Genomic DNA, 15,158 nt, shown 5'->3' with positions numbered 1-15,158 from the left:
TGCCCTGCGCTGCTCTCGATGCTCATAGGCTCCCTGCGCTAAAAACCACTAATGCAAAATATTCAGCAGATATAAATTCTCACAATGGACACATTTTGATCACTAGATTGAAAATAAAATAATTTTTCCTACCTTTGTCTGGTGATTTCATGAGTCTCTGGTTGCACTTTATTCTTCTGACTGTGCATCTAATATTTCTTCCCTTCTTTCAGCCTGCTGTATGCTTCCAGTCCTCATTCCCTCCGCCAACTTTTTCTTCATCTCTCCCTGCCCCCTCCCCTTTCTTTCTTACTGTCTCCCTGCCCCTCTTTCTTTCTGTCTTTCTCTCTCCATGCCTCGTTTCTTTCTGTCCCCCCTTTCTTTCTTTTTCCCTTCTGCCTGCCTAAAACCCCTCCCCCCCACCTCCCCGACTCCACATACTCCAACAGCACCTGCCCTGGCCTTAAAATTCCCATACTAGTACGAACCAGATCCCATCCTTTCACAAAACACCGTGGAGTCAATCACTCCTTCTTAAAACCTGTTTCACCAGCCAACCTACCCAACCATATCTCAGACTCTCTCACCCCAGTCCCAATTCTCTACTGTAACGCCAGATCAGCCCAAAACAAAACCCAAATTCTAAAAGACTTACTCGGAGATTTTGACCCTGGTTTCCTGTGCATCACAGAAACATGGATCGAAAGAGATGACTCTTTCACACAAAACGAACTCTGCCCCCCTGGCTACTATGGACTCTTCTCACCCAGAACCAATCGGAGGGGAGGAGGCCTGGCCCTGCTTTACAAATCATTTTTCAATGTCCAGCTCCTTGAAAAGGGCAGCCATACATCACTAGAATTCTTGCTAGCCTCAGTCAACGACGAATTCCATCCCTATCCATTAGGCATCCTGCTACTTTACCGCCCACCCACCCCCTGGAACAAATCCTCCGAACTCGTCCTAGAGACCATAGAGGCCTTCCTAAAATTCCAGAGACTATTGATCTTTGGCGATATTAACCTCCATCTAGATGATATCACCAACAAGGATGCAACCGATTTCAATGACTTCCCCACCTCCCTCGGTTTCACTGCCCCTCCGCCCACCCCTACCCATGATAAGGGGAACACTCTAGATATCATCAGCTTCCTCGATCTGACGGAACACAAAACTTTTGTTGAAGAAGCGCGTTGGGAATATGTCCCCTGGTCTGATCACCTTCTTGGCTCCGTCTGCCTTCCCATTTTCATGTCCCATCTGGCACTCCTCCCCGAGCCACAAACTATATCACCTACCGCAAAAAAATCACGAGTGAACAGTTCTGGTCCCAATTTCTCAACCAACTCCCTCCTTCTCCTGACCATACCGACCCCGATTCCAACTGGCACAACTGGGTAACCCTTTCTGAATCCACTTACCGCGCTCTCGCTCCTCTCTGTACTAAACCTATTTCCCACTCCCACAAAGCTCTCTGGTATCTACCATATCATAGGGAATTGAAGCAGAAATGTCTAGCACTGGAGCGTAAATGGAAAAAATCGAAATTCCCTTCTGACAGACAATCCTGGAGAGACAATATCAAGTTCTACAACACGGTACTGACAAAAGCAAGAAAAAATTTATATGGTGACAAAATCACCAGATCAAAAAACCAAACTAGTACACTGTTCAACATCTGGCGTAATCTAACCTCAAAAAATGACTCCTCCTCCCCCCTCTCTCCACCATCTGCTAACGACCTAGCCAAATTTTTCAACGATAAGATCATTACCATAAGAAGCTCTTTCCCCCCCAACTATCTTCTACAATTCTCTACCTCCCAATGACTCCAACCCTATCCCTGCTGATAGATCCTGGACTGCCTTCGAAATAGCCTCCGAATCCCAGATCTCTAAACTTTGTCTCAAATTGAAATCCTGCAAATGTATCCTAGATCCTTTCCCATCCTACCTTTACGATAACATTCCTGCGCAGGCCATCTCCTCCCTCACCTATCTTGTAAACACTGCCCTACTATCTGGCCTGTTCTCTACAGAAATGGGATACATTGCCTTATCCCCTCTTTTGAAAAAAGCTGATCTCGACCCTTCCTCACCACCGAACTACCGCCCCATAGCAAATGTACCCCTCCTAACCAAACTGCTTGAGTCCATAGTCGCTACCCAGCTATCTTCTTATCTAGAGAGATTCTCCATTCTCTCCCCTTATCAACATGGCTTTAGATCCAGCTTCAGCACCGAGTCCCTCCTTGTCTCCCTAATATCAAAGGTGCAACAACTACATTCTCGAAACAAATTCGCAGTTCTGTTACAATTCGACCTCTCTGCTGCTTTTGATGTCGTCCACCACGACATACTACTTTATCAACTTTCCGAGATAGGAATTGATTCCACTGTTCTTAATTGGTTCTCTAACTTCCTTCGCTCTCGCTCCTACACTGTCAACTCTAATGGCACCATGTCCACTCCTTGGTCTCCTTCTTGCGGTGTCCCTCAGGGATCACCCCTATCCCCTATCCTTTTTAATATCTATATGTCCTCATTGAAGCTCTTCCAGCTTTCCCCCCTTGAAACTATCTACACATACGCCGACGATATCCTTGTCCTTCTTGAAACAGACCAGAACCTCACCAACCTCCACGATAACATAACATCCTGCATAATGAGACTCCACTCCTGGTCCCTCTCGGTACAGATGAAACTAAATTAATCAAAAACAAAATTACTCTGGCTCGGCCCAAAGTTAGAACACCTGCCCACCCTTTTCGCACTACCTTCAGGCGCTGCCTTACACCTTGAGTTCTCAAGCAAGGTCCTTGGCATCATTATCGATTCCTCTCCCTCTCTCTCAACGACCACCTCAACTCCTTGACAAAATCATGCTTTTTCAGCCTCCACATGCTAAGGAAAGCAAGACCTTGCTTCCACCAAAAACATTTCGCCGTCCTTGTCCAATCCATCATCCTCTCCAAACTTGACTATTGTAATGCCATTTACCGATGCTTAACAAAAAAAAGCCTCCAAAGACTTCAGCTTATTCAGAACACGGCAGCCAAGCTGATCTTTGCAAAATGTAAATCTAACCACGTTTCAATGGCCACGAATTTGGACTTTGAGGATGAGATGTACAGCATCAGCATCTATGAGACAAACTTGGTTTTTTTGTTGCATAGACGTTTTTGGACCCCTGTTAGATTAGAAAAAGTATATAGTTCAAAATCTAACAGATGCTGGCACTGTCATCTTGATATAAGGACACTGGATCATCTGCTGTTCTATTGTCCTTTGATTCTCAACTTTTGGAAGTCAATATGGGGACAGATTAATACCATACTGGAGTCATTGATTCCACTGACATATGATGTTGTCATATGTGGGATGATATTGCATCTTAAACCCTCATTGGACAGATATAAATGCTGGCTTTTCCTTATTATGACCGGGATAGCCATGCAAATGATTACTCGTAATTGGAAAGATTGAGATCGCCTTAGTTTTACTTTTTGGTAGGCAAATTTATGCTTAAGTTATAAGTATGAGAAAATGAATGCTGACATGCTAGGGCATACTAAGATATTCAAATTAGTTTGGGGTCCATTGACGTCTTTTGTGGATTCGTTATAGTTATCTTATATCTTTATTTTCCTTTGTTTTAGCACCCACACATCCAAGGGAGGGTAGGAGGGTGGGGGTATATCTTTTGTTTGGTTTTATTCCTTGATGGAAAATGTTGGATGGGAGAGGGGGTTTTATTTTTATTTTTTGTATTGATACTAATTGATTATAAGTGCTTATTATGATTATTAATATATGTATGTATATTGTTTTGCACTTTTTGTTAGCTTTGAAAACTTAATAAAGATTTTAAAAAAAGTTATCTACCGGTGCTACATGAACCGTGTGCAAAGTATAAGCCAAGGTTTATCTTTTAAAGCCAATTGCCTTTAATTTTTTTCTTTCAAATTCTCCCATTAATTTCTACTCTCCTTCGCTTTACTTTATAGAGGTCTAAGGAAGTGTCTCTATTTCTAAGAACTGTTTCATGATGGAATTGATAACTCCAAGAATTATGTTTGATGTTGACACTGTGTTACTGGTCCGAGTGTTTAACTTGCTGCTGCGTCATCTAAAATGGGAATTCACCTCCTCGGATGCATCAGGAAGGGTCCTAAGGCTCTAATTGGCCCAGATGCCTAAGGCCCCTCCTTGGTGTCCAGGCCAATCAGAGTTTTAGGACCCTTCCAGATGCATCCGAGGAGGTGAATTCTCATTTTAGATGATGCAGCAGCAGCTGGGATGAGGATGTCCATGTCCCTCTGGCTCATCTGTTGAGGTAAAGGGGAGGGGACGGTGGAGGCAGGGGTCACTACTAAGTAGGTGAGCAGTCGGGTCGCGGCGGGTCATTTAGTGCAGCAGGAGAGAGTGGGCATCTCTCCTGCTGCAAGGGGGGGGTCGCAGCCGGGATTTTAGGGAAGGGGTGTTGTGATGCAGCAGAGAAAATGGGCATCTCTCCCGCTGCATCACACCACAGGGCTCTCTAGCAGTCTCTGACACTGACTGGCACCCCTGAACCAGTCGCTTTTTTTGTCGCCAAAAGCCGACGCTGTTTTTTGAAAATGGCTCGGCATTTTTTAAGAATCCACTGAAAGGCTCATTTCAATGTTGAAGAGCCCATTTGCATGTCAGGGTCAGAGACTGCTAGAAAGCTCGATAAAGACGGGGATAAACCCTTCTGATAATCTGCCACTAAATTGCCTACAGGCTAAACTGCTGGAAAACAGTTTAGTAACAATGTTAAATTTTTGAGAATCTTGCCCTTAAAGGCTTTTCCTGTTGGCTTTTGTTAACTTTCCCTTTGGACTGGATAACCTTATCCTGTCAGGGACCATGACTGAGAGGACTAGTATTAGGTTAGACAACCCCACTTGCCTGCATACCAGGGAAACCTCTCTGGTGGGCTCCAATCCCCTTTGACACAGGACTACTTTTATCTTTAAACTAGCACTATATTTGTCACAGTAGATGAGCAGCATTGGATAATAGTCATCAGGCTTGATGAGTCTCGGCTAGCTCTCTGTAATATCTTGGATTTTGGCACCAGGCAAACAGCATACCTGTCGTGACATTTTGTCTGGTCTGCAGATGGATGCTTCTGTACCCCTCAGAAGGGAATCACAAATTATCACTATCTTACGCCTCCTAGTGGTCACGGATCCAGGAATTTTTGGGATTTCAAGCTTTGGTTCTTTCTTTCCTTCGGATGCTCTTATCTCCTCCATTTCCAGGACAGCATACCAGTTATTCAGTTCAAGGGCGGAGGGGAGGGGGGGGGGGGAGAGTCACAGTGCCAATCTTGCAGTGTTCTGTAATCTGAATCCAGGTGTCTTCCCTCAGCACAGACTCTTCTCTACTGCTGGAAATCTTTTTACGCCTCATGAACTATTTCATCGATATACCTCTCATTTTCACGGATGCTTCTCAGTCTTTCCACCTCCTCTCTCAGTTCCTTTACCTCCTTCATGAGAGATTCAAGCTGAAGACAGCTTTCACATGGAACCAATCCCTCTGCCTGGGTAACATTTTCTATCTGCACAGAGACAGAAGTTGTAACCTGAGCAGCAGCTTTGATGATACAATGATTCCCAGCCATACTGTAGTGTAGAAGTACTTACACCTGGAAGAATAAAAAAAAGGGCAGAAAAATCCTACCAAAGTAATGCCCTGTTCCTGAAGAGCCTATAAATCAAAAAGCTCTGTCATGGTATCGGCAACAGGGAATTAAAATAACACCAGAGCCTTTCCTCAACAGCTATATGTGCCCTAATCTAGGCTAAAACACTGTTTTGTATTAAACCCTAACAGAGATGCTAAAGGCTACACTATTGCCTAACTGATTTTGCTGAGCTAAAAAAGAGAACTACAATGATATACCTACTGAAACCCAAGTTTACCTTTCCCAGACAGTAGTTCACAAGTTGCTGTGAAAAGCTATCTTTAATGCTGATCCTCTACAGCCTCTCTCTTAGAACCAGGCTTACTGAGGGTTAGGCACTAAGCCAGCATTCCTCCCCTCAAGGGTCACCTGTGGAATCTGATCTCTTAAGAAAGTCCTCAGAGTCCAGTCTTAAACTAAGAGGCTGAAACCAGCCAGAGGTCTCTCCTTAAGGAGTACTTTTAGGTTAGGGTGAAAGGATTCACACCCCCTTGAAGCATAGAGTGCTTGGCTCGATTCAACAGTTTTCCAGGCCTCTCTCCCTCTTACTATTCTCCAAAGTCTCAAAAATATCCTAAACTTTCCCAGGTCTCCAAAAAGTCCAAGATCCAACCTCCAATTTTCTGAAGAGCAGCTGGAGGCCTGGTGTCACTGTGACTTCTTGGCTACTGTTGTGGCCCATGCAACCTGTATTTTGGATTTTCCATCTTCTGGAATATCTCTGTCTGGAACCTTGATAGGTTCTCTGAGACGAGCCCCCTGAAGCGTACTGACAAAAATGTCAGGACCCCCGAAAGAAGCTCCAATTCTGACTTCTAGCCACTCGAGGTCTTTCCCAAAAACCATCTGTCCCTTGAAGGGGAGCCTTCTAAGAGTAGCCTTGGAGGTTGAATCGCCCATCCATTGTCTGATCTACAGCATGCGTTGGGCAGAGACGGAATAAGTGGACTCTCATGATGACTATAATTACATCATAATGTGCGTCAGCCACATAGTCCACCCCTGCCAGCACGAGCTTAGGTAATGGCTTAGTTGCTGTCATGTCCAGGGTTCACAGCTGTGAATGGCAGACGCATGCTAAGAAAGAAGCAGCAGACGCCGCTTAACTCCTAGGGCCAGGGTCTCAAACTGCCTCCTGAGGACTATATCCACTCTGCGGTCCTGTGTATCCTTCAGCACAACTTCTCCCTCACTGGGTAAGGACATGTATTTACCGGTAGTCACTTGTGTCACTAGGGATTCTACCTTTGGCATAGCAAACATTTCCTGGAACTCTTGATCCATAGTCATAGCTTTCGCCCTTTTGAGGGAGCCTTCTAGGACCTCCTAGAGCTCTATAATCACGAGTTTCATGTCTGGATGCCAAGGAAAGGATGTGAGCTGAGATTGGACCCCACTCAAAAAAGAACACTGAGATAACTGGGGCTGAGGCATATCAATCTTGAGCTCATGAAGAGACTCAGTAATAATGCCTGGCAGGGCCGAAGACTTAAACAGCCACTGTATGAATAGACCATTTCCTGGGTCCATGGCCAGAACTCTATCCTGATCCTCAACATAGGAGGCCAAATCTCCCATCAGGGAGGCCTCGCTTTAAGACAGTAAGGGGTCAAGACTGAACTTTCATCCACTAAATCCGTCTGAATGACAATCAGAGTCAGGAAGGAGTTCCACTCTTAAAGAAGAAATACACTGAAGATTATTATAGGCATGCGCTGAGGGTCACTCTTCAGCAGATCTAAATTGCATATTTTGGCCATACACATATGTTTTCCAGAGCAGATTAATGAACCCTGAGGTAAAGGCCTTAGTAGGCAACTTTCCTTCCCCTTTAGAAGGGATGATAAGCCTCTTTTTTGGCTGTGGAGCCTCTGTGCCAGTTCAGTGCAATACACTGCTGTTACAGGACTCCTGGGGAAACATTTGCCCCCCTAACAGGCTCAAAAGCCATGTACCATGCCCCAGAGGCCATGTGGGAGCTAAACTTGAAGTTCCTGCCTCCCCGCTTCACACAACGTGGCATGTTGTGCGAGGGCACTGTTCTGCCATCCATCTTTCACAAACAAGGCATAATATATAAGTATTAGTGCCATCCCTGGCACTTTGGAGGCAAAACAAGGTATTTTGGAGAAGTTTGAGAACTTAGAATAAAATTGGGGAAAATCCAAGATAGCCACCACTGATGAATTTCAGTACTAAACAATAGCTTAAAATCACCTCAGGGTTGACAAAAAACCTTTAAAAACCCCAAGATTTTAGGGGATGGAAACAGTTAAAAACAGCTTTTAATGACAACCATCCCCCTCTATGATTTTTCCCACAGGCTGTCACAGCCTTACTCACAGACCTTGTGATGGGAAAATAGTGCTGCTGCTGCCTGCTTCAGCTCCTCTCAGGTGTAGCTGTCCTAGGATAGGCCCTCTGATTCCACTCCCTCAGCCACTTCATTAGAATCTTCAGGCTACCATGGACGAAAAAGTTGGGGGAGACAAGATGCAGCCAGAACTGTGAGCACACCGAAAGAACGCTATTAGTGCCTAAACAGCTTGTGCTCTAGCCCCTGACCAAGTCAAAGGGGCAAGCAAACACCAGGAGAATGGACCCTGGGCTCTACTAATCTTCATCAGGCTTGCTGAAACAGGTCCCCGAAGGATACACCTACCTGCTGCCTCCAGCTTGTGCCTTGAGTGATACGTCATAGGGCTGCATATCTGACTTAGGTCCTGACAGTCAGGTTTTCTGGATCTCCACAATAAATATTCATGAGAGAGATTTGGATGCAGTGCCTATAAATATCTCTCTTGGATAATTATTGCTGAGATCTGGAACACCTGACTGGCTGCAGTGGCTTCAGGACCACATTTGGGAACCACTGGTTTATCCAAGCTGGGCCATGAGAGGCTAGCCATTTGGGAAGCAACATGTGCTTTCATAGCCTTCTGTTATCAGTGTACTGCCCTCCTTTCACACCCCTTTTTTCACTCAGAGAATAGTTAAGCTCTGGAATGCGTTGCCAGAGAATGTGGTAAGAGCAGAGAGCGTAGCTGGTTTTAAGAAAGGTTTGGACAAGTTCCTGGAGGAAAAGTCCATAGTCTGTTATTGAGAAAGACATGGGGAAAGCCACTGCTTGCCCTCTATTGGTAGCATAGGCTATTGCTACACCTTGGGTTTTGGCAAGGTACTAGTGACCTGGATTGGCCACTGTTAGAACAGACTACTGGCTTGATGGACCATTGGTCTGACCCAGTAAGGCTATTCTTATGTTCTTATATATATATTGTAGGGGTTAGGGCTTAGGACTGTTGTCCCTCAACACAGGGGATGTGGGTTTGATTCCCACTGTGGGTATTTCTGATTACTACCTTATTTATCCTGCCACAGCTGCTGCAATGTAGTACTACTACTACTTATCATTTCTATAGGAATTCTAGACATACACAGTGCTGTACATTAAACATTCAAAAGACAGTCCCTGCTCAGTAGAGCTTACAATCTAACTATGCTGGGTAGGTGTGTGTGACATGCTGCCCTCTTTAGTTTGGTTTACAGGAGGGTGCTGTCTAACATCCCTTCCACTCTCCCCCTTCCTTTCCATGTCATCTCATAGGTTGGGGTTTAGCTGCAACATATTCTAGTAATTGTGGCCACACTGTAACGGCGGTAACTGCATACTCAGGCCATGATCCAGAAGAGTGCTGTTAAAGGGGTACAATGTCAGTGGAACTTATTTCGGGTCCTGAGGGGCTCCATTATGTGCTGGATGAGGCTTGGATCTTTCCACTGGATCTTCCAGTACTGGCACGTGGACTCGGACTCGGTGGATGACGAATCTCCTACAAAAAAAAAGGTGGAGGAGACAGGGTTCTGGTGATGAACCTTCTTAGTATCACATATGTAATTTTGTGGTGTGCTCTTCACATAGCCTGTGACATCGCTGAAGCCAGATGAGAGTTGGGGGGCAGCTCACAGACACTGGTGTTGTGAGTGGAAGTGGACATGGGGACAGAGGGTGTCATGGTAGCCTTTCTGTGGAGCATGTGTACTGTTGCTAAGATGTGTGAATGGAAAGTGGGGTATTCCAGGTATACCTTAGTGTGGGGCAATGTACTTTAGTGAAATGGTGCCACCATTGCCTGTGCTAGGGAAGAGAAGAGTGTCCATATCTTTTCAGTCCCTCATTTCTGCATTGAAGGGCTAGTGGAGGGAGCCCTATGACTTCATTGGATACTGTACACTTTCTGATGTCACCTTTGTTTGGTTATTCATTCTTATGACACGTTCCATAACATGGAATGCAACAACAAAGGGACCTCACTGTATGTGATTCTGCTTCTGTATGATGCTTGCCTAAGTGGTGCAGTGATACTGGGGGGCACTTATTCACACTCACCTGTGCAGACTGCCTCTAATGGATCTCCATTATCTCATGGAGACAATATGGTGTGGCATTACTTTTAAAAAAATTCTCAGAAGGATCATGAGCCCTGTCTCTGGTACACCAAAATTGAGCTTCCTTCAAAAACATAAGATTGCCCACTTTGAGGACTATTCTTCCATGTGCAGAAGTATATATGCATGTTTTATACATGGAGAGAATGTGCTGTCATTGTCCCGGACGTTTTCTCAGTTCTGCCATTGCACGTTTTCCATAGTGCATTTCCGATTGGCAGAAACATTTCTCTCAAAATATTTGCATGCCAACTTTCTAAATGGTTTTTCTTAGCTACTTTTGAATATCTGAACAGAACATGTTCAGATATTTTTTCTCTTACAGCCTTGCAGATTTAAACATTTTGCCGAAAATGTTTATTTTGCCATTTGGACATCATATTGAAAAAAGCCCCTCCATGTTTCTCAATTATTGGTTCATACCCCTACAAAAATTCTTTGGAATCATATACTTTATGAAATTCAAAATGTGAACAGAAGCATGAAAGCTATTGTTCTTATAGTTTCCTGTGATTCTTCTCTCTTGTCTGGACTAAACATGTGTTTACTCCTGCTTATTGATGTTTGGCTTAATGATTTCCTCCTAGATACCTTTGGATGCATACTTGGTTGCCTGCCATCTTGCTTGCCCACAGTTGCAGCTGGAAGATCATGTAAGACTTTTTTGATGACACTAGATGTATCTTTTCTTTTCTGCAACTCCACAGATTCAGATTCTTGGATTAGAGTTTCCTCAGCATCACTCATTCGAAATTCAGGTGTCTTAACTGGTGTCCCAGTACTTATTTTGCTTTCTGACCGACTTGGTTTTATTTTCAGAAAGTCTTCACTTAGACTCTGTTTTAATACTGGTAGCTCTGTAGGTGGTGTGCTACTGTCAGGACGTTTCATAATTGATTTTATGGATTTGGTTGTTACTGTGTCCACAGCTGCTGGCTTTGCAGTATCAGGTGACTTTGCAACACTTCTGAATATTTTAAGCTCTTCTTTTGCCTTTGCAGCTTCCTATACAGGAATACACACAAACAATAATTATTTATAGCAATAATGTATTGAATTCAAAGCTTGAACTATGTGGCCCTTCCTTTTATCCTTTTCCCAGAAAATTCCCAGTGCCGACATCTAAAACATCTTCAAAAATACACATGAACTTAGAAAGAGGTGAAGGGTAAGGAAGCAATTTCCTAACATCCACACAGATCCAGATCAAAATAGCTTTGGCAAAAAAGCTCCTGACAATATAGCCCTTGAAAAAAGGACCCACCCATTACTGTTTTACCCATGCTGCTATTTCTGTGTGTCCCGCTGCCACTACTATGAGCTGAGATACTTGCTCAGGGCTGGTCTTAGGTAGGGGCAACAGAAGAAGGAGGTGCTTGTCCCAGAGATAGAGAGAGAAAGTTATGCCAGACTACAGGGGTAGGAGAATCAGAGGATAGAGAGGGGAAAATGCTGGACCCAGGGTGTAGGAGGAAGAGAAGAGAGAAGGGAGGGACGGGGCACAGATAACAAATGCTGGGCATGAAGTAAGAATAGAGCCAGGGACACGGGGTAATGCTGGAAAAGGGGTGGATAGGAACACAGATGAGAGATGCTGGACAGGACAGATAGAGGCACAGAGAGAAGATGAATGGCAGACATGGAAAGAGAAGAAATATCAAGGGCCATTTTGTTACATGGCTATTGTGTCAGGGCTACTTTGTCAGGGGACCCTTCTATACCTTGTTGAACTAAAATCTATCACTCTATGAAAGTAGGACTAGGGGATAGGGTTTTGGATCACCTTTTCAGTAATAGCTGAAAGTGAGTTACATTCAGGTAGAGTAGGTATTTCCTGTTCCCAGAGGGTTTACAAATTAAGAAGCCCTTTCACCAAACAGTAGTAAAAAGTGGTCTTAGTGTACTTTTATACAGGTCATTCCCAAGTGCTAAGACTATTTTTAATGATTTTATGAATTTTTCAATAATGGCCACGTGCTAGCGTTCATATTAGCGCATAGCAACTAGTGCATTAGCTTCTACCGCCACCTATTTTGTAGAAGGTAGGGACTGATGCACTGAACCTGTGCTAATCGGTTAGTACATGCCAATGTAGCTGTGCTAACATATTAGTACAGATTATTCCCAATCTCTGCCCCCCAGACATACCCCCTGCGCCAAAAAATAGGAAACATTTTCTGGCTCCTTCAACCTTCCCAAACATGATGTCCTTCTCCAGTTATCTCTTCTGATGGTGTGATCAAAATAAGACAGTCGTAACTTCATCATTTGGGCTTTGAGTGACATAGCCAATTTGATCTCTTTCAGAATTGATTTGTTAGTTTTTATGGTGGTCCATGGCATGCCTAAAATCCTTCTCCAGCACCAAAGCTCAAATGAGTAAATCTATCTGTCTTGTTTACGTAGTGTCCAGCTTTCGCATTTGTAACTGACCACTAAGAAAATGAGTGTGTGGACAAGTCTGATCTTCGTTTGGAATGTTACTTCCTTGCCTTTGAATATTTTGTCATGAGTCTTCATTAAAGAGCGACCAAGTGCTATTCTGCGGAGTATTTCCTCCCTGCTAGTGGCTTCTTTGTTTACAAAAGAGCCCAGGAGACTGAAATCCTTTTATAACTTCTATTGCCTTCAAGCTCAAAAGCTCAAAATCTTCCTCATTTTTCGTGTTCATGAACTTCATCTTGTTTATGCTCAGTTCTAATCCCATGTTATGACTTTTGGCTTTTCTCAGCAGATACAGCATGTCTTATTTGCTGCTGGTGATGAGCATTGTATCATCTGCATAGCACACAGGTTGTTTATATTTCGGCCACCAACTTTGAAACCGACACTCTCTTCCTCCAAATTTGCTTTTCTGAAGATGGTTTTACCATACAGGTTAGGTGATAAGATGCATGCTTGTCTGATGCCACATTTTACTGGAAACCAATCAGTGTTGCCGTGTCCAGTTCTCACTACAGCTTCTTGATTTTCATATAGGCTGTATATCAGCTGATTTGTGTTTGGGTATTCCCATTGGCACTAGAATTCTCTATAGCAGGGGTCTCCAGTCTCTATAGAGGGCTGAATCCAGTCGGGTTTTCAGGATTTCCCCAATGAATATACATTGAAAGCAATGCATGCACATAGATCTCATGCATAATCATTGGGGAAATCCTGAAAACCAGACTAGATTCGGCCCTCAAGGAGGGACTTTGGAGACCCCTGCTCTATAGTTTATTGTGATGAAGCAAAGGTATAGGGATTTTTAGCATTCTTTGCTCTTCTCCAATATACAATCTAACACTGGCAATAATGTCTCATGTTCCTTGACCTTTTCTGAAATCAGCCTGGACTTTGGGTAGTTCTTGCTCAACGTATGATTGGATCCTTCATTGAATTATTTTCAGCAATATTTTGCTGGCATGTGGAATTAATGCAATCGTTATACAGTTGTTACAGTCCTTAGCGTCAGCTTTCTTCGGTATTGGTATGAACAGTGATCTTCTCCAATCAGTTGGCCATGTTTTTTCCTTCCAAATCTGTTCACACAGTCGAGTGAGGGCCAGGTGACTGTTTTCGATAAGGCTTTAATTGCTGCTATGACTTCTTTTAAAATATCTGATTCTTCTTGGGCTTCAGTTTCCAATTCAAGTTCCCCAATGTATCCTCATTACCTTGTTTGTATAAATTTTCTATATACTGTTACGTAATTCTTATTTATTTGCAACATTTTAATGAACTTTGGTGCACTATTACTACAATGAAAACCACAAAAACAATCACAGATCCCACTCCAAACACATTCCTTAAGAGATCATAGAAACATGATGGCAGATAAAAGCCAAATGGCTCATCCAGTCTGCCCATCCGCATTAACCGTTATCTCTTCCTCTCTCTAATAGATCCCATGTGCCTATCCCAGGCTTTCTTGAAATCAGACACAGTCTCTGTCTCCACCACCTCTACCAGGAGACTATTTCACGCATCTACCACCCTTTCTGTAAAACAAAGTATTTCCTTAGATTACTCCTAAGCCTATCACCCCTTAACTTCATCCTATGCCCTCTCATTTAAGAGCTTCCCTTCAGATGAAAAAGACTCGACTTATGCACATTTACACCATGTAGGTATTTAAACGACTCTATCATATCTCCCCTCTCCCACCTTTCCTTCAAAGTATACAGATTGAGATCTTTTATTCTGTTCTCATACGCCTTATGACAAAGACCATGCACCATTTTAGTAGCCTTCTAATGGACCGACTCTATCGTTTTTATACCGTTTTGAAGGTGCGGCCTCCAGAATTGTACACAATATTCTAAATGAGGTCTCACCAGAGTCTTATACAGGGGCATCAATACCTCCATTTTCTTACTGGCCATACCCCTCCCTATGCACCCTAGCATCCTTCTAACTTTCAGCGTATTTGGCCACCTTGAGATCATCACATACAATCACACCCAAGTCCCGCTCTTCTGTTATGCACATAAGTTCTTCACCCCCTAAACTGTAGTTTCCTTGGGTTTTTGCAGCCCAAATGCATGACTTTGCATTTCTTAGCATTAAATTTTAGCTGCCAAATTTGAGACCATTCTTCAAGCTTTGCCAGGTATTCCTTCATGTTATTCACACCATCTTGGATGTCTACTCTATTGCAGATGTTGATATCATCCAAAAAGAGGCACATCTTAACCAACAGCCCTTCAACAATATCGTTTATAAAAATGTTAAAAAGAACAAGCCCAAGAACAGAACCTTGAGGCACACCACTGGTAACATCCCTTTCCTCAAAGCGATCTCCAATTATCTCTACTCTCTGTCACCTTCCACTCAACCAGTTCTTGACCCAGCCCACCACTTTGGGATCCATCCCGAGGGCACTCAGTTTATTTATTAGACTTCTGTGTGGAACACTGTCAAAGGCTTTGCTAAAATCTAAATACACCACATCTAGCACATTCCCTCTATCCATTTCTGCTCTCTAGTACTCTGATCGCTTACTTCTCCTGTCTCTTCTGCAGGAGGTTAGACAA

General features: G+C 43.6%; 1 protein-coding gene across 7 annotated transcripts in view; it reads right to left on the bottom strand.

The window, feature by feature from the left end:
- The window catches only part of CCDC7 (coiled-coil domain containing 7), a 730,660-nt gene that overhangs the window by 452,100 nt on the left and 263,402 nt on the right, over positions 1-15,158 (bottom strand). For all 7 annotated transcript variants that reach the window (XR_004538163.1, XM_033931492.1, XM_033931495.1 and 4 more), the window contains one exon: positions 10,735-11,148. Coding sequence is in view for 6 of the 7 variants with exons in the window: in XM_033931492.1 (XP_033787383.1) it covers positions 10,735-11,148 (414 nt within the window). In the remaining variant the exon portion in view is untranslated. The remainder of the gene's footprint in view (positions 1-10,734; positions 11,149-15,158) is intronic.

The sequence above is a fragment of the Geotrypetes seraphini genome, chromosome 2, assembly GCF_902459505.1.
Source record: "Geotrypetes seraphini chromosome 2, aGeoSer1.1, whole genome shotgun sequence".
Classification (NCBI taxonomy): domain Eukaryota; kingdom Metazoa; phylum Chordata; class Amphibia; order Gymnophiona; family Dermophiidae; genus Geotrypetes; species Geotrypetes seraphini.
The sequence above is the reverse complement of the archived record's forward strand: the minus strand, read 5'-3'. Positions and strand labels throughout refer to the sequence as shown.